Source organism: Morone saxatilis, unplaced genomic scaffold (genome assembly GCF_004916995.1).
Source record: "Morone saxatilis isolate NCDOM2014 unplaced genomic scaffold, NCSU_SB_2.0 Contig17, whole genome shotgun sequence".
NCBI lineage: Eukaryota > Metazoa > Chordata > Actinopteri > Moronidae > Morone > Morone saxatilis.
In genome coordinates, this window is record NW_023339729.1 from 8,475,961 (window position 1) to 8,496,481 (window position 20,521).

General features: G+C 43.3%; 1 protein-coding gene across 1 annotated transcript in view; it reads right to left on the reverse strand.

The window, feature by feature from the left end:
* The window catches only part of pkd1a (polycystic kidney disease 1a), a 64,577-nt gene that overhangs the window by 24,913 nt on the left and 19,143 nt on the right, over nucleotides 1-20,521 (reverse strand). Inside the window, 17 exon segments of the mRNA XM_035659771.1 lie at nucleotides 2,272-2,422; nucleotides 2,616-3,061; nucleotides 3,224-3,523; nucleotides 3,642-3,842; nucleotides 4,580-7,203; nucleotides 7,331-7,461; nucleotides 8,188-8,363; nucleotides 9,018-9,149; nucleotides 9,279-9,761; nucleotides 10,286-10,666; nucleotides 10,988-11,250; nucleotides 13,133-13,283; nucleotides 13,398-13,519; nucleotides 15,296-15,495; nucleotides 17,399-17,576; nucleotides 19,678-19,846; nucleotides 19,972-20,229. Coding sequence (XP_035515664.1) covers nucleotides 2,272-2,422; nucleotides 2,616-3,061; nucleotides 3,224-3,523; nucleotides 3,642-3,842; nucleotides 4,580-7,203; nucleotides 7,331-7,461; nucleotides 8,188-8,363; nucleotides 9,018-9,149; nucleotides 9,279-9,761; nucleotides 10,286-10,666; nucleotides 10,988-11,250; nucleotides 13,133-13,283; nucleotides 13,398-13,519; nucleotides 15,296-15,495; nucleotides 17,399-17,576; nucleotides 19,678-19,846; nucleotides 19,972-20,229 — 6,366 coding nt within the window.

Below are 20,521 nucleotides of genomic sequence, written 5' to 3' on the forward strand. Positions count from 1 at the left end.
TGCTAGGCCGGTAGAGTAGTATAGTTGTGCCTAGCACTGTTGCTGATTTTTGGCAGTGCTGGTTTTATATTTTTATCTTATCTGAGCTATTGTTGTTTAAAATGTCTTTATAAAGAAATTTACGTAGTCTTTCGTAACTATCTCTAATATTCAGAACAGCCACAAGCCAGACACAACCCGGCAAGTTAAGACTACATCTTCACCCGTGAACAGGTTCTTTCCTACACGCTGAGTAATTAGGACGTCGCTGATTCTACTGCACAACTACAGAGAGGACAACTATTCTTGACAGCAGAGGACTCTCAAGCTTTCAAACTTGCCTCCGGTGGTTGAAGGGTCAAGTGACAAATCACTTCTCAACACACTCAACATGTAAAGCGAGAAAAGAACTATGAACCCAAGCCACTGCCTCTGTTGACAGGACCGTACAGGGTCATTTTTTAAGGAAATCTAGCACTAAGCCTGTGCCGCAGGATATGGGCTCCTAATGTATTAAGCTTTTTCAATATTAAATTTTAATAATAGGGGTATGATTAGAGTTCGACAGATATGCCAGGTCACTCTATCCCTATCGTCCATTTAGCTTATTGCAAGCGTAAAGTATCATATCTTGGCGACCCCATTTGAAGCGTCCCTTGACCCATACAGTTGGGAGCCACGACTGATGCCATGTTTCATTTTTCATATGTGGACGTGAAATGTCTTGCACTACAGTCTGCGTGGGGACTCTGGTGCATCCGTCTTTTCTGATGGTCATCTGAAAGTGTATTCGAGCCCGCCTCAGCTTGAGCCAGAGATTCAGCACCGGACGCTGGAGCCCAAGCCGAAGATCAGACTGACGTGCGCGCACCCTGCACCGAAATAGTTTAGCTTTGTTTTGTTGTGAACTTCTCATGATTAATTATTTCATGTAACAGCAGTACTGATATCTAGAAGAAAAAGGTAAGCAATATTTTGTATCTTATTTTTCTTTGCTATTGGGAACTAAGAAATGATTTCATTTGTTAGAGTAAAGTGGATTCATTACTTCACAGTAATGCAGCACTTAATTAGAAAAAAGGCATTGAAGAGGCTCAGTTTGACTGGTAACTGTAAGTTTTTTGTAGCTTTGCTAAGCAAAGTCATACACCGGTTTTAGTTATTATTATTAGGACATGGGTAGCAGGAGAGCTGATGAAGAGGCGAGACATGCGTTGTGTGCCCCCGGCCCGCGCGGCCCGAACCCGCCCCGCCCCGCGCGCCCCTGCCGCGCCGCCGCCCCCCCGCCCCGCCCCCGCCCCCCCCGCCCCCCCCCCCCGCCCCCCCCCCGCCCGCCCGCCGCCAGCGCCCCCCCCCCGTATCGCGTTTACAGTGGTCTTCCGTTTATCTGAGCTTGGCCCCCGACGCGCCGTAAGGTCTTGAGAGGACAGGGAAGGCGCATGTCTAAGACACGGCAAGTGAAGTAACGTTCTGTGGCGGTTCTTATGGTACGAACCGGGGCGGTAATCCTGGTGTGGTACAGAACGTGAGCTTGGGATCAATTTGGGACAGTGTTGGAAATTGAGCAACTGCGTTCTGGTCGACTGCCAGTCTCCTTCCTTGTTTGGGGAGTTGCAGCCGGCTTCTGTTGTGCGCGTCAGCGTCGCTTGGTCAGGCTGAGCCTTCCTTCTTGCTCTTTACAGCAGTGCTACACCTGCTCGTGTGAGTGTGTCGTGATGTGTGCAGTGTGTGTTTCTGTAGTGTGCGCAAGTGTGTATGTCAGGGTGGGAGCAAGCCAAGCTGTGATGCTCGGAGGTGTGTATGTTCTAAACAGTGTTGCTGCATAACCCCTTTAAGAATGCCGCTGTGCCGGCGCGCAGGGTAGAGTGTACAGGTAGCGCGTGCAGGCGACCAGCCACAACGGACACACACGCACGCACGCCACACGCACACACACACACACACAAGCATACACTCAACATTCAAGAGACACGTTCACAAACTGTACTGAAGGCAGTAACAGTACTTGGGACCAGATGACCATTACGTAATTTTTCCACAGTTCTTTTTGCAGAATCAAATCTGTCCTCCAAACTCTGTCTTATGAATTGACCATTAGAAAAGTACCAATAAAAAGCTTGAGAGTAGAGTTTGGTTTGACAATTCAACACTCTTTTATTTCTATTACGCATAAGCCAAATGTTGAAAATATAGCAAGAGACAATCCTGTCTAACCACAGGAGCAAAAAGCAGAAGCAGATCGTTTTCAGTTATAATTTGTGGAAGCTGCTTTTATTTCATGCCTGCCCTTACCTTCGAAGTACTTTGACACTCCCAGTGGTAGTGGAGTAGTGACTGGTTGTCTGGCTCCATGTTGGGGTCGTAAGACTGCTCCGCACTGAGCTGCAGGTCCTGTGTCCTCGACCACACCCTGTAGGTGCCGCCTTCTATGATGGGCATCAGCCTGACAAGAATAAAGGGGTAAAATTACCATAAAAAAGATACACTGACAGCACAGATCAACACTGTAAAGCTGAAATTATGTTAGTTAAATGTGACATATGACAATGAATTAATAAATTAGAAACAATATATAAGTGGGTGTAAAAGATGTACTCCACAGAAAGAGAGTCTGAATTTTGTGTTTCACCACTGACCTGGCAGCCATTACACCCAAATGCAGACAGGCAGCTTTCCTTAGAGGCACTCCTTCATATGACAGAGAAAACACCAAAGTGTAGTTCCCTGCAGCCAGAGTCATCTTGGGCAACGACAGCTGCAGTCGCCGCATGTCCACCTCCGCCGGCAGGCGAATTACAGGTACAAGCAATGACTGAGAGGGCTGAGTCACAACCCCAGAGGGAATATGGTAGTCTTTGTCATTATCACAAGAGGGTGTCGAGAGTATCTGCCAGAGGTACTGAGCTCCATAGCGCAGGCAGCCTTTCAGGTCGACACTGGCCTCCACCAAAGTGGACTGGGAGCGCCAGATGGCCAGGCGGGGGGCTTGAACCACCTGCACTTCTGGCTCCTCACACTCTAATACACTGATGTTTACCTCCACCTGCGCCAAGACCCAGCTCACCAGGTTACTGCAGTTCGCCTGACAGGGATAGAAAACAAGCTGGTGAAATCACAACACATGGAATATGTCAGGCTTTCACATACAGCATCTGTCAAATTAATTTTATTTATATTTTACAGATCAACAAATAAATAATGGATCTACAGAGTACGTGGAATAATGCAGTTCAAAGAAACATACTTGGACCAGGTAGTGTCCTGGATCTCTGTACTCATAACCCACACTTGTGGTGTTGGTGTGAACTGGAGTCGAACCATCACCGAAGTCCCACAAGCACTCCACCGAATTTGATCTGGGTTTGACAGAGGCCATCAGGGTCACCGTCTTATTGATAAAAGTGTCCCGAGGCGCTGCATACAGGATGGCAGCCGTCAGCAGGTTCTGCACCCAGATGTGCTTGGTGATGTTCTGAGCATGCACCGCGTTGAAGGCCTTCAGGTAGATGGTCAATACACCTGCTTCCTCTGGCGTGTAGTACACCTGGGATTGTGTGATTCATTGAGACCATCAACATTTGTTCAGCTTAACAGTTCTTTGTTATATTATGATATTTATGTCATTATTATAAAAGGTAAATACTATACTGAAGTGATCTGACCTCTTTGCTGATCATATGTGATGCCTGGTGGCGGGGGTATAGATCAAAGGTCCACAGGAAACTAACAGGTTTTCCCGTCAGGATGTTGGCCACAAACAATCTCTTTACACCAACAGGGATTGCTGCGCTGGTTCCAGAGATGGAAAGTCCACGCACCGGCTCCATCACCTCGACCTGGAGATGACGCCTCTTGGAACTAACCTAACACATAAAAATATGTGCATTGTATTAGTTGGATTAAATCTCTATCAAAGTAAATGCCAAACCGAGTAATGTAGTGATAATTACATTTTAAATGTCTAGGTATTTTCTAATTTCTGTATAAAATGTTTATGTTATTAACTTCATAATTAAGTAATAATCACAAGTTAATAACTTAATTAATCATTGGCTGTTGGCAATTATTATGATGGAATTATGTTCTTGTAGAAAATCTGCAATGCACGTACAGTCTACAGTATTTGTTGCTTTCGTTACTTTATTCTTAGGGTCGTCAGGTCAGATTCACTGCTGCGTGGGTTTGGGTGGTGGTGTGGTAGTTTTAATGGTAATTCTGACATTTTCATTTGACTTCCCTGCTTAAAGGAAAGCAGGGAGGTCAAATATCTTGGCCACCATTTTACAAATAACTTAATGGATGACAACAAACAAATCAACAGTTACGCCTACAGCAACACATATGTGCTTATATATTTTATATATGCTCTACTCCTGCTCTGTAATGAGCAATATCCAGAGAATTAAAGTTAATTTTAATGATGCCATAAGGTTGCCACTGTGTGTGCCAAGAATAGTGTACAGAAGCTGTACATGTTGTACTTCTGACATGGCTGTGATGGCTTTAACGTTTGAATGTTATCTTAATAATATCCTAATAGTAAAAAACATCTATATTACATGCTCTTATAATGTTTGCTATCCATTTCCTTTGACTTTACCTGGTTGTGAGCGGTGAGATTCACCATGTACGTATTCACTCTGCTGAACGTGTGGACATAGGTTTGGTTGGGTTGAAGGATAACAGTGGCATCTCCGCTGATGATGAGGATGAGACGAACGTCCGAGCCCGCTGCCATGGAAACAGTAAACTCCACTTTCTCACCAACTACTGCCAAATCCTTACTTACCCTCAGCTCCAACCCCTGAATCTTGTCCTGAACAAAGAACTCTCTGGAAACAATTTGCCCGCTGACATCATTGGTGGCATTTAGAGTAACAATGGCTGTTTTTGGCTCCTGGAAAATCAGAGAAGTTTTCCTTCCTGTTTCTGTTCTTCCTTCCAACAGCCATGTCCATGTCACATTGGTTCCTGTCAGTACCTCACCCTGGAGCCAGACGCTGACGCCTGTTGCTACATAACTCTGCACCGTCACATTGGTAGCTGTGAACCCTAACCCAGAAATTACTTCTTGGACACTGACAATCTCTGACACAACTTCTGAGCTAACTTCATTAAAGACCTCCACAGTAACTAGCTTTAGTCCATGACTGATGAAGGTGTGAGTCTTCAAGGGCTTGTTCCACTGCAGCTTGTAATCATCCACAGTCCAGCGGTACTGCAGGTTGGAGCCTCCACTGGTCAATACTGTCAGGTTAGTTGGGGCATTGACTGCAACTGGGTTGTTGCTGATCTGCAGGTACACCACTCCGACTGGTTCCAGGAAGTAGATGGTTCTGTTAACGAACAACTGACCCAGGAGGTTGGCGGCCTGTAGAAAGATGTCACATGGGCCTGGTGTGGAGAAATTCACCTCCACTGTCTTCCCGCTTACGTTGAAGCTTGAGCTGATGGGATCTAGCTCTCTGATGAGGTTCCAAGTAAATGTCATGTTGGTTCCTTCCTTCAACCCTGCTTGAAGGTGGAGAACACGGTTTGTAGCAAAGCAGCAACCATCCAATCCTGTGCCTCCGCCACCTCCTCCGATCTCCTCTGCCAAAATCTGCAGCCCCTCCAGCTCACGTTGGACAAACAGGAAGATGCTCGCTTGTGCTGTTCCTACGTCATTCTCTGCTGTCACGATGATGTTGAAAGTGCCAACAGAGCGGAAGGTGTAGAACATGGTGTGGGTCCCTAAGATTGGGGTGCAGCGGTCACACAAGATCCAAGAGAACCGGACACCATCTCCCTCCTCCATTTGGGCCTCAAAGTGGACTGAGGCATTGAGAGGGACATTCACCAAACTAGCGTTAACGGTCAGTCCATGGATCGGTGCAAGCACAGAAACAGGTAAAGTAGTGTGATTGCTGCTAACTGTGTTGGCTGCTGTCACTGTAATATTGTAGTTTCCCGAGATGTTGTAGGTGTGGACGACATTCTGGCCTGCAAACTCATTCCCATCTCCCAAGTTCCAGGCGTAAGTGACATTGGAAGCCAAGGAAGACGTTGCGAAAGCGTATGGTGCTCTAAGGGTCAAGTTATTGTACTTAGTGCCATTATGTTGAATAATAATTGGTCCTATGGGCATCAGAACCTCAATCACAACACTGGTGTTACTGGTGGAGATGTTATTGAAGACAATGACTGTCACCACGTAATGACCTGGGTTTTTATACGTTGTCACAATATTCCCAGAACCACGGATGAGCACAGGGTCTTCTCCTATACCAAAGTCCCACTGATAGCTGTAGTTGAATTCTGGCTCAGCTCTGGCTTGGAACAGGATCTCCTCCCCAACAGCGTAATGCGATTTCTCAAGGTTAAGGCTGATGTTGGTTAAGACTGGCTGCACACACACCCAGTTGAAGAAGTTGGCCTTGGTGGCCTTGTTTACCCCGCTGGAAAGAAGCAGCGAGAGGTGGTACTTCCCACTTGTCCAGTAGGTGTGTGAGATTCTGGGGTTACCATGATGGGTCTCGTTTGGGCTTCCGTCCCCAAAACTCCACTCATAAAGATGAGCCGATGCATTACCGGACACCCAGGCTTGAAAGTTGACGGGGGTCCGCTCTTGGACACATCCAGATGGCTCCATCCTCACAACTTGAAAGACAAACACCTGCACTGGTAGGATTGTCCAGCCAGAGCTCACAGCATTCACGGCAGTCACATTTACTGTGTAGTTGCCATCTTTGCTATATCTGTGTGACACATGAGGTTCAGATTTTGTGTATATCTCTCCATCGCCCATAGAGAATGTCCATGTGATGTTATTACCTGATGCAAGGCGTGCCCATACTGTAGTAGGGCTGTGAAGCTCTGTAGGAGAGGAGCTTTCAGCTGTTAATTCTTCAATTTCCTCATACACAAACATCTCGGCACAAACTTCCTTAGAGCTGATGGTGTTATTTACCGACACACAGACAACAAAGACGCCACTCTGTGAATAGGTGTGTGCTACGCGGCGACCTTGCAGCGGGGCAGAATCATCTCCAAAGTGCCAGTCATAGTGAATGCCATAGGGTGAGGGTAGAGGGTGAGCTTCAAAATCAGCTGATTTGCCAGTGAGGAGGAGTCGTGGCTCTGTTTGTATGTCAACATGAGTGAGGAAGCTGTAGACACTCATGTTGATGCTCTGACTGATGTTCTCATAACGATTGGACACTGACACCAGCGCTGTGTATATTCCTGTAGCAAAAGAGGGAAGAAAGGGAGAGAAAGACAAAGAATGTGAAATTAGCCATATGTCATTACATACCGCAAGATTTAACATTTTAACCAATTCTCTGTTTGATGGGGGGGGATGGAGAGTTACCTGGCTGAGAGTAGATATAGGTGACATTGTTGCTTAGGAGAACCTGATTGGGCGACTCAGGGCACAGGAGGGACGGGCCGTAGGGAGGCTTGAATTCAAACTCCTTATATCCGCCATCACCAAAAGACCATCTGTAGCATAACAGAGGCAATGTCAAACCATTAAAAGAGGCCTTAAAGAGAAATACATGGAGCTTAGATGAACAGATGCACTGAACCGTTTCCATCCGCACACACAAACACAAACACACACACTCACAGTCACTAGCTGGAAAGTGGGAATCTTCTCTGGCGAGGCAATAGAGGGTTTGGAAGAGGAGAAGTGGAAACTCAAAACTCAGGAAGCCTCTCCGGACCAAGATTGGTGAGAGTGGAGGGAAACAGTGAAAGAGTGAGCCACAGTTGAGAGAGTGGGAATGTGAAAGAGGGAGGGAGAGAAAAGAGAAAAAGAGAAAGCGGAAAAAAAGTACAGGGGAAACAGCCGAGCAGAGGGGAAAATTCTTGTCAGCAATCTGCTCTAACCACACGGTTATAAATCCAAGGCTCTGCATGGTATGACTGCTGCAGTGCTATTATGGAGCACAGGAAGACAAAAACTAAGAAAAGAGCACAGAGAAAGACAGAGAGAGGAGAAGAAAAGGAGCAGTCAAACACAAACAGATGCACTGTTTCACAAACACATCTATCTATCTATCTATCTATCTATCATCTATCTATCTATCTATCTATCTATCTATCTATCTAATCTATCTATCCCCAAATTCATCTATCTATCTATCATCTATTTATCTAATCCGCCTCGTCCGTCGTCCCATGCCAATCATCCCATCCATCCATCCACCCATCTATTGTTCATACCGGAAAGTGGCGGCCACAGACATGTCGACAAGCACAGAGGTGGTAAGAGTCTGAGTGGAGCCCTGACCAACCACATCTGGCACACCCTTTACTGTGAGGTTGGCCATAGGTTGCAGCTGGTCCACAGTCACGTTGAAATGCTCTGTAAGGGTGCTCACATGGTTCATGGCCGTCACCTGGAAGAGATCCCATGTGACCAGTAAGACAGCTGGTAAGAGGCTGAAGTCTTATGTTGTATCTACACTGTTAGCTTTAGTTGTGACACAACACTATGACTACTACTATGCATTCATAATATCTCCAAACACATGATGTGACCTATAAAGGCCTCTAGTAGATTAATCAGCAATAATTTTTTAAAAGGCAGAATTATATAAAGTTACTGGTTCTGACTGTACTTTCCAATATAAATATTTGCTGGTTTTCTTTATTCTCTATTAGGTTAAATCTTTGGACTGCTGACTGTGAACACAAGTTTGAGCTCTTGGAAACTGTAAAGGGCATTTTTACAGTTTGACATTTAAAGACCAACAATTATTCAACAAAATAGTCAACAGATTACATAATCGAAAAATAATTCTGAGTTTTAACCCTAGTCTCCAGGAACATTTAAAATCACGTTCCAGGAAGAAAACCAAAATGCCAGTATCTTTGGGGATTTGTGCCCACCAATTCTAACAAACTGCTAAAAGTCTAATACTGAAGTTGTTTAATCTGCAGACATTTTTCAGTGTTTGTGGATGCCCATTTAAAAAGCACACAAGCCTGTCATATATATGTTTAATTAAAACAATTAATAGTCTGACATGAATGTAACAACAGAAACTTACAGTGAGCTTGTAGATGGCAGAGTGCTGGTAGATGACATTGAGGACAGTGTTGTAATATGTGAAATAGGGCTTGTCATCCACTGTCCATTTAAATGTGGGATTGGAGCCTTCAAGCACCGATGCTGTGTAACTCTAAAACACACAAACATATATACAGACATATGAAAACATGATAAAACAAAAGTACAGTGCAGCATGATATCAGTATGAAAATATGAACTAATACAACAACCAGTGAAGTAAACACAAAAACACACTGACCACTACTGACTCCATCAGCACCCGGTGTGCAGGGTGCGGCTGCACCATCAGTCCTCTGAGCGGCTCTTCCAGCTGGATGACCACAGTCAGGCTGGCCTCCGTCACATTATTATGGGCCTCTAGCTCCACCTGCACTGGACTCCTCTGCTCCTCCATCCCCAGGCTCAGATCCAGCACCGCATATAGGCTGGGCTCTGTGACCTCGCCCCCGGAACCGGAGCTCGGCCCAGGCTGACAAAGCACTGGGCTGGAAGAAAACTCTGGGGGACAGTCGGGCTGGAAGGTCACACTGCAATTGCTACCACGACAAGACGCCTTGGTGGCGTAGCGAGACTGGACGCGGAGCAGCAGCCGGGTGTCGTTAGGCTGCAGGTAGAGGGTGCCGTTCCGGACAGGGGGGTGGAGGATGGTCAAGCCCAGCGGAGGCACAACGCGCAACGGGCATGATGCTGAGCCTGGGTATGATGGCTCAGCTGAAGTTACCTGGAATTTATCAAATTAAACTTTGTCTCAATTTTTTTGTTAATTCAACAGAATTATTAATATGGGACAAAAAAGTATAGACAAGCACATCATTTATGCAGCAAACACCTAATGGATGTTGATTTACTAACTTCTGTCAATGCTGAAAAAACTAAAATATTAGTACATTTCTGTACATTTTTCTCTCTATAGAGACATTTAAAAGACCGGTGCATAGTATGGTCAGCAGTGTAGTTGCAGATTGCAACTCCCTCCCTTCACTCTCCGCTTCCAAGAACAAAGTAGAAACTACAGTGGGTGCGAAGCACGCAAAAAATGTGAATGCCCATATCTAGAGTTGGTGTTTGGTTTGTCTGGGCGACTATAGAAAGATGGCGGTTCAACATGGCGGCCTCCACGGAATGCAACCTGTGGCGTCTGTACATATGAAACTCTCATTCTAAGGTAACAAAAACACACATAACCATACACTAATGCAAAAATCTGAAATCTGTCAGATGCATGCTGGGATATAAAAGCCCTACCACCACACTGTAGAGTCCAGGCTGGGGTAGACCAGCAGACAACTGTGCTCCCTGCAGCTGAGTCTCACTACGTCCCACATAGAGCACTCTGATGGGGCAAACTACTTCTTCCAGCCAGCCTCCTTCACCATCTGCCACCAGCGCCTCCACATCAAGCTCCGGGTCAGGCAAAGGGTCAGTGTCGTCGTCGGCCGAGGCGTCTGTTGACTGTCTGGTGTTGTTGATCCAGAACCACTCTGATTGGTTAAGGGCTAAAACGGGTTGCCGCCACAGTGAGTACGGTGTGGATTGGCAGCGGAGGAGGGAGGCGGGGCCAGCGTCGTGCTGCAGGGCGATTACATCACCACGGGAAACCAGGAGGTCCTCCAATTGTTCTTGTACCTGGGAGGAACGAGGACCAGGAGAGTGTATGTTATAGACAAATACAGATCAAAGTCAGACAGGCAGAAGCGAAGTTGCACGTTACCAACTTTGCCTGCAAATAGCAAGTGTCTTATTTTTTTAATCCAACCTTCATCTGCCTCTTTTTTTGCAGTGAAACAGCAGGCCTTGTACAGCAGCTCTTAACTGTGCATATTAATTAAAAATTAAGCAGTCATCAGCTATTTGTTCAGGGCCTACTGTATTTCACATCCAAAGCTTAAACACTGAAAACTCTCTCCTTGACTGAATAACTGAAGAGGTAAAAGTAAATCCTCTCACCAGTATGTGTGCAGCTGGTCCTGCTGGTAGAGTGAAGACCACCTCGTTCTGCAGAGTGTAACGTGGCCTCAGTGCCCCAGGGGGAAGGCGGTGAGCCTGAGTGCAGTTAGGACAGGAAGAGGGCTGGCAGGGACTAGAGAGGGGCAGGCACTGGCGCTGGAAGGGACACCACTGCTCTAGTTTGGGGCAAGAGGGTGGATCACTGCTCCTGGTGTCATTGGGGACACAAACAGCCACCGGAGCACACGCTGGACCTCCACAACCTGAGACACAAGATTCATCTAGTTGTCACCATTTATTTTTAGCTGAAGTTTGAACATATTTCAAAAGAATTCTTTCTCTCTTATCCCCTTTAACTGCCCCACCAAACCAACCTTAACCACACCAATTTAAATGGTGTTCAAAGTGTACAAGTGGAAATCAGGAATCTCCAGCTTCAAGCACAAGATGTATTTTAATGCACATTAATGAAAATTAACCAAGTGGAATAGACGTAATCTAAAAAGTAAAAACAGTATTGACAGTTTCCGTAAAAATACTTAAAAGTGCATTAAAGGACCAGTGTTTATGCTTTAGTGGCATCTGGTGGCAGTGAAGTTGCAGATTGCAATCAATTAAAGACTGCTTGCCTTCCAAGCACGTGAAACTACGATGGCCACGAACCTTACGAAAACCGCAAAAGGCCCTAAATAGAGTGAATGTTTGGTTTGTCAGTTCTGGCTTACTATAGAAACATTGCAACATTACAACCTCCACAGAAAATGACCTACAGCGTCTGTAGATATAAAATTCTCACAAGGTAACAAAAACACACATCAAAATACACTAAAGCAAACATAATTATACATATTATTTTCCATGTCTGTCAATAGATCCTCCTAAATGTAAGACACTGGACCTTTAAGAGTAGCAGCAATATGATCCTGTCAGTGTTATATTGGATTATTGATTATTGATGCATCAGTGTGTAGCAGCATTTTAATGTTGTATCTGGTGGAGGTTTCTTCTCTGCCTCCTTGCTATTTAACACATAACTATCTTATATACTATTGGGTAGTTTAACCTATAACACATCATACACGCTGATTATATTTTTTGTAGGCCTATGTACAATAGGCTACTATAGCTATTAAATACATGTACCTGAACATAGTACTATCCACTTTCTACCACTAGATTCAATATATTATTATTCTTTATTTTTTCTGTTTAATAACAAAGGCTAAAAAGAGGACAAAATAAACTGAGCATTTTTATTTAAATAACACGGATATAGTTTAAGGAGAAAGTACAAAAAGTCAACAAAAACAAATCAGTATCTTAAGCTGAGTTGTCATTGTGGAGACTTAACATCTAACAAGCATAATGGAATAAAAACCACAGATAAAAGAAATGAATTACTTGATCAAAGTGACGAGGTCAAACAAGTATCTCAAGTGTGCACTTGTGGAATCTGAATGTAAAAGGTTTGAGTGTGTATGTTATTTGTAGTAGGAACATAATTAGTGTGCTGGGCTGACATCCATCTCTGAGTAGGGCAGAGCAAGCTTGCGTTCTGTGTAATTAATAATCCAGCTGCAATATCTCAGTATCTCCACTCTCGCCTCCCCTGGTGCTGTGTTCACAAACTCTAAATCAAAGTTTCACAGAAAACGTGCTGTCATGTCTTAAACAACCCGCTCGCCTCTCTCTGGATTTCTTTTTCTCACATCTTTCATGTGCGTCCGTTCTCTGCTCCCCTGTCTATTGCACAGCTTTGCTGCTAGGTCCCAGTGGACGAGTACAAAAAAACATAGAAAGCATTTCAATTTCTTGTGCCTTGTGCCACGCAGTGTTGCAGTTACGTGTCATGTGTCTGGACGAGGACAAGGAGCGCTCAGAAGGGAGGTGACCTTGATTGGAATTGTTTCCTTCCTCTCTTGTTCAGTCTCCATTTAAACTTTCATGTTTACCCACCTAACCATTTTAGACAGGGCTGGTTGGTCAGTATGTGTGTGTGTGTGTGTGTGTGTATGTGTGGATGTTTTTGTCCAACTGGATGTGTGGGCACAGGTGGCTCATAGATTTTTTAACACCTGCTGATGCTCACCAGGAATGTGCAGATGGTTTAGAGTGTGTTAGTGTGTGTTTCTGTGTTTGACTCACTGGGCAGTAGCAGGTGCAGGCCGGGATAATGACAGTGAGGTCTGTAGGTCTGGAATCTGACATGGATTTGTGAGCTGAGCTCCTGAGTGACAAACTCTAAGGAGGACAGACGGCCTGGCTGAACAAAGCTCAGAGCTGGGAACAACAGCACCTGAGCGAAAAACATAAAGAAGAATTAATTGAGAAGACAGATACAGTTTGATGAAAAAAGGTTTGAGGAGAACTGTAAGATGATTTAATAAACAAGCTGAGATTTCCACCTCACCTCTATACCACCGCCGGGAGGCTGGGGAGTAGAGAGCGGAGTAGCTGGGGCATGGTGGAAATGATTATGGGAAGGAAACACAGCAAGGCCGACCATGTAGATCCCTGCATCTGGAACACGCACTATAGAGGCATAAACAGAATGAAGTCAAGGTGACAAAAGAGGAGGGAGGATTGAGGGGTTTAAAAAGAGGACAGAGGAGATATAGGAGGTAGCGGAGGAAATTTAAAAGAAATGATGGAGCAACTGCAGTCCACATAGTTACAAATTGCTTTGAGAAAGAGAGAGAGAGGAAGACGTGAGAGCGAGAACAGATCAAACAGAAGTACTGTTAAAAAGTCTAACAGAAGAACACTTCAGTACACGATGTATCTGCTGACTGCAGACTGACACAAACACAGACACGGACTGGACAAAATAACACAATTAGACAGGCAGGCAGACAAAAACACACACACAAACCTGCATGTACACTTAATTTCACACTTTGACATAGAATTTCAGTTGAGTTTTGAAGGCTTCTCTGAAGTCTGTTACATTATGTGTTACTTTATAAGACTGACATGTACCCACATGAAGTTTACTGCACAACATTTTCTATTTCACGCTAATAACTAAACCAGAAGGCTTTCTATTCACTGACTCACAATGGATGAAATATAAATCTTACACTGCTAGTAGAAAATCTGAAGCCTATCTTGGTTGTGTTTGTGCACATTATAAGTAAATGTTGTGTTTATCTTTCTCCAGCAACTGTTATTTGAAGGAGATTTAACCTATTTCTCTACTTGTTACCAACTCACCCACATTATGTTGGCCATTTATCACGTAGACATGAGTTTAAACATTCAAAATAGCAGTAATGTTGCTGCAGCAATCGAATGTGCTCCACTTTTGTTGTTGTCTTCAACAATAGATATCCAGTTACAACATATAAAGAGAATAAAATAGTCTTCTTATTTTTACACCTTCCAGAGTTTAAAGATCCGTGGACATTTGAATGAATTTAATATTTTACTGCTTAACAAATGCTGTATATACAGACAGAGAAGATGAAAAAATGGGAATAGTTACAATTTTGTATGTGGCCTTTGGGTAACAAACTATTACATATATCATGTTGAATTGTTTCCATTCTTTCGTGCCTACCTGACCCTATTCCTTAAAGGACAAATGTGCAGGATTTAGTGGCATCTAGCAGTGAAGTTGCAGATTGCAACCAGCCAACTGAATACTGCTTAGCCTTCCAAGCCTGAAACACTACAGTGGCCAAGATACAAAAAACAAGGCCCAATGTAGAGTCAGTGTTTGGTTTGTCCATTCTGGGCTACTGTAGAAACATGGTGGATCAATATGGAGGACCCACTCCCTCTGTAGATAAGAACAGCTCATTCATAACAAAAACACAACAAATAAAAAACAAATTTCTGTCACTAGATCCTCCTAAATGTTATACACTGGACCTTTAAATGGAACAAATGCTTATCAGCAATACTACATTAAGATGATGCTATATTGAAAGAGTCTCAATATTCTGATGCAACCAATTGCTGGAAATAGATGCTTCTTACACATGGAGCAATTTGTATTAATGCTCCAATTATAAATGGTGCTTCATGGAGCCAATCTAGTGCTTCTGATAGTTATGTCTTCCTTTCTACGCATGTTTGTGCCACAACCTAATTTACATAAACTGATAGTTAAGAAGGCTGAAATTCTCTGCTCTTTGCCCAAACAACTAAGGCATGGATGGATTTGGTAAATTGTCTTTGCATTGGATATATGCCTCCGTTTTCATTTTCTTTCTCTGATTATGGGTTTCTAGGCATTTGAACTGGCTAGATATGTTTATATCAATATTTTTGTGTGCGTGTGTCTGTGTGGTACAGGGAGCGTACCTTGGTGGCTGTACTGGCAGACATAGGCACGCTTGGCAGAGCATCGGTATAAATTGATTTGACCGCGCTGATCGAGGGACATGCACATGTTTCGGAATGGCGGCAGGCCCTCCACTCCCTCCTGTGCCTCTGAGTCGTTCACCCAGCGCAGCTTGCCCGGAGAGTTGACATTACTCAATCCCAGCCACACACCTTTCTCCCTGGGGCACAGACAGACACATAAGACACAGTTTAACACAGCGCCTGCTTGACATTTAGTTACAGTTACAGTTAAGACAGCTGGAAAATTGGTTAACATTACGAAATCTGTGACAAGAAAAATGTAAAGAATATGCATGAAGTTCAAGGATGAATCATGAAAAGACAGAAACATTTATTTTTCACACATGTCCTTGTGAGTGTGATAGTACAGTCAGACCGAACAAACCTTCTTACAAAACATCCAGACTTGAATCAATATGACATTGAAGTCTGTGTAAAATATGTGCCAGATTGCCTTCAACAATCAATGATTTCAGGGCAGAGAGAGCATGAAAATGGGCTTTGATTGAACCCCATCAGGATGTACAGAGGGGATGTCAGATATTTCCTACAACCCTGTGATTACAAGATAAATTGGATTTTCACTCCATGAGTCCTCTAATGGACTGCATATTTCCCCACTGCTTCAATTTTTTTTCCTGTCATACGGTGTTAAGTGAAAAAAAAAGAAAAAAATCTGTAAAAACGAAAGCTAAAAAGAGTGGATGGGTTAAAAAATACAAGCAAAGAGGGAACAAGAAAAAGATACTTTGTGGCAAAAAACAAGCACTGATTAAAAAAAAGGGGGCTCCTTATATAAGCGAGGGGGTGGGGTTGGAGGGGGAGGAGAGAGGGGATAAGCTTCATCTGCAGCAGATTTCTTCTTCCGTCTACGAGGGGTGGGCCTCTACCCTTACATTAACACACATACACAAACACATGCACACACACGCACACCATGAACTGTGGACTCCTCCTCCCAGGGTGTTAAAGTTACAATGCAGCTGTGCTTTTACAGATGTGTTTTTTGCGACCCTCTCCGACCTAAACACTGGAGGCCTTCAGATCGGCACAAGGCCAGAAACCTATTTATCGTAGCAAAGCCAAATCCACTTGATGCCCATATACGGTGCATCACAGGGACAATACTAGCATTACTAGCAAACATCTTTTTGTGGAAAGAGACAGTTATCCGTTACCATGGCTAAACCTGACGTCAAGATCTGTTCACACCTGAATACTATGTGGGGAACAGAAGCAGCGATTTTTAATATGCGCATGATGCTCTGGTCACATCATGCGCCAGTATCATGTGTAGACAACACCATGAAAATTTCATGTGAATCAGATGATGATTACTTCCTGTTTCCAGACAGTTTTCCAACCCGAATTTTGTGCCGCGTTTCATGAGAATGTTGCGGGCCGCAAAATAATAGTTTTATTGCGAGAAATCATAATAATGCAAAAAGTTTCAGCCATCGGTGCTCTGGCCTTAATAAACCAGAGAAAACCAGACAAAAAAAATCAATGCGATATTCTTCAAGGCATGACATTCATAAAAAGTAAATAATGAAATGAAAAGTGCTGTCCTTGAAAATTGCCTCATCTGAAAAACACGTGCACACACATACAAACACAAAGAGTCACGTTCAGTCAAAAAAGCCTCAAAGTCCACACAGACAGGAGAGAAAGAGGCAAGAAAAACAGACTTTTCATACCCACATCCAAACCATGTACTTTGTGATTGTCAGTGATTAAGAGTTCAACATCTGTTTTGAGTATTTGATGTCTGTCACAATGTTTCTTTGGCTGTCGCTGCTGTAAACAGCGAAGGCAACATGGTGAGAACTATTAAGTCTGTCATGCAAACAGGGATGACTAACTGTGCCACGGAGCTGGCAGGTTATCTGTTCTGTACCTGACAACTTTCTGCAAAGCCTAGTCTCTTCTACTGATATAAATATAGTTTTTATAGTTTATAGTTTAAAAAATTGAAAAACAATATACATGCAGTACTATTGGAAAAAATCAGAGAAACACTGAGGCCCCATTTCTGCTCCCCGTACGGAGAGAAACACTCACTGTGTGATTTTGTGTGCCAGCAGGTTACGCAGTGCATCTCTCTTGACTATTGCCAGATCCCCGCCGCGGTCTAAACACTGTTGTCGAGCATCTGTCCAGCTCAACTCCCCTGGAACAATCTGGAAACAGCGCGAGGACTCAGCGTGGTATACCCCATCCTCTGGACAGTGAGGGGAGACTGACAGGGGACAAAAACATTCACATGATTTCCCAGATCGTTTGAAATCACACTTCATGTAAAGCTGTAAATTATTGCTAAAAATCTGATGTTCAAACGACTTGATTAAAACATTTTTTTCAAAAGTCAGAATACGCTTCAGTTTTACTGGGTTTTCTGTTGTTGATACGTATTACAAAAGCCTCAAGGTACAGAATTATATACAGTATACTATGTTATATACATGTATACTGTACAATGCATCCTGACAACAGAGAGACAATAATTTAAAGATCAGTACAAATCAAGGTCTTCACAAAGCCAGTGCAATACATAATCTGCATTTAGGATTCACTGAGTTATTAAAGTATTATGAATACATTGAATATTATTATATATTATTGTGGAACTTGTCTTTTCTCCTAGGAGTTTGTCTGTCTGCACCTCCATTCGCATTAAAATGTCAACATAAGAAAGATTGATCAATATGGGTGGGTAACATTAGACGTTAGTCTGAGCCACAGAAAGTGCTTAGCGTATTGCTTTATTGTTCAGTTTTAAAAAAACCTTGAACAGTGGTCTGGGTGTGAACAGCTGAAACAAACAAAAACCTGAAAAAGGAGACACAAAAGATGCTGATAGAAAGAGGATAAAAAACCCTAAAGACTACTAAAGATCATGTGTGATCTACAAGGGCACAAACACATGCACAATCCAGAGACAGCCAGGAAGAACTCACAATGACATTTAATGTCTTTCATATTCCCACTTTGTCCTCCAATGAATGAATGAATGATTAGTTTCTCAGACTCTCGCCTTGTACAGTCTCTCTATTTCTTCTAGCTATCAGATCCACAATATCTCAAAGAAACAGCCTGGAGCATAGATCAAGTAATGGTAAAATACAAAATTATAAATGTCAACAAACAGAGGAATTCTTAATGCACTGTCGTCGGAGGTGAAACAGGGTAAGGAGGAGGGTAGATAGGTTAAGTGTACTCTAATGCAGTATTATGAGAGGGATTGTGTGTGTCTGTGTATGTGTGAGAAAGGGCGATATGGACACAGTTAATGTGTAACTGCTTTCGCACACTGAGACTTGACTAATGGGTCATTCTACTGTGACCAACTGTAAGAGCTTCAAGAAGCTGAGATTATAGAATGTACAAAGGCAGCTTCAAATGTGTAACTTGAAAGGGATACGATCAATATTTCTAAAACAACAAAGGATAATTTAGGATGCTTCAATAACAGAGTGTGTGCACGCAACCAACTGTAGAATAAAACACAGCCACTTTAGCTCTCAAGGGAAACCTGCTTCTTCTAGCTGGGAACCAACTTTCCGGGTTCCGAACCAATATACTTTTGGTTGAAATGCCCCGACGGTTCAGAACTAAGTGTGTGAACTGGAATGGAGCTAGTTCCATGTTGGTGGGAAAAGGCTATGTTGTTTTCGGCAGTAGCAGGCAGCTGTTTTTTTTATTTAAGCTGTAAGAACCTGTATGCTACCTGCCCCGCTCCAAACATAGGGTGAACATAAAGTAGTGGAGCATATAGCAGCTAAAGAGACTGATATTTCCTTCAGGAGTTGGTGGAGACCAAAAACAGAGCTAAAAGAGAGTAAATATATTGGAATTACATTCATCCTGTGGACACACAAACAACTCCAAATGAATGATGGTACTCCATACCTGCATGGTGCGTAAATAAGCAACTGTTTGCCTTTAAGTTCGACATATCAGCTTGAAATGTGATGATATGTGTGATATGCTGTGTTCACAACACTGACATATCGCAGCTAACCAAGGGCTAATTAAGAAACATTACTTGAGATTTCACAGAAAAAACAATTAACACACAATTTTCCATCAACCCTAAAGATGGATGTGACTCTCGAGCATTGTTTATTGGACATTTATCCTGTTAGTTCTCCAGATAAAACCCACAGAGAGCCACAGAGCTACTGTTCAGAATTACAGCAGCAGAAGAGACAAAACTAATTGGCTGTTGATCACCATGAGCAGTTCAGAGTCAGAGACCATTCCCGTGCTGATAAGTTTATTGACCATCGATCAGCTTAGCAGCATTAGCTGCTCAGAGCTTGTGTGTTGGTGTGCGTTACCTTTGGCAACTTGGACACCATCCTTTGTGATCTTCCAGTCCACATCCATGCCAAACGCACCCCAGCTGACAAGTGTGAACTCTAGGCTCTTATTGGCCACAGCAAGAGGAGGACAGCGCAGCTCCAGTTTAGGAGGAAGTGTCACAGTCACTTCTCCACTTGCAGAGACCTGAACACGCATGCAAATATTAAACAAAATAATAAAATCACATCTCATTATGAAAAAGTGTTTTTTGTTGTGTTTTTCTTTTATCATACTGTTCAAAAGGATTTTCTTACTTTTTTCTCTCTCACCTCCTTGTGTCCAGCCCAGGCCATCAAATTGACCACATAACGTCCCGGAAGTCCATATTTGTGAGTTGCTGTGAGCCCTGTTCCTGTAGTGTTGACTCGAGATGAAAAGTCACCAAAGTCCCAGGACAGCGTCACTGGAGTGACAGAGGAGGCGGCGGAGAAACTGATGCGGTCGTGAACACTTTGCAGTGGGATGGGCTTCAGAGAGACTGAGAAGTCAACCACAAACACATCTCGAGCCAGAGGCCACCCACATTCCTATGAAAAGAGGGAAACCATGTGATGTATTTTATGTACAAGTATTTAAAGGTAAATGAAACTTTCCACTCTGTTAATTGTAAAGATGTCTGCGGTTTTACTATTATTTTGACAGATTAATAAAAACTTGGCTATAATGAAACTGAAAATGAACTGCTTTGATTTAAAATAAACAAATCTTGATTTTTTAAATTGTTCAGTAGCTCTATACAGCAGCCCTGCAGGAAACAGAATCTGAGGATTTAGGGAAGTCATTCAAGCCACAGAGGGAAGTTGTTGGTAGGTTATAGGA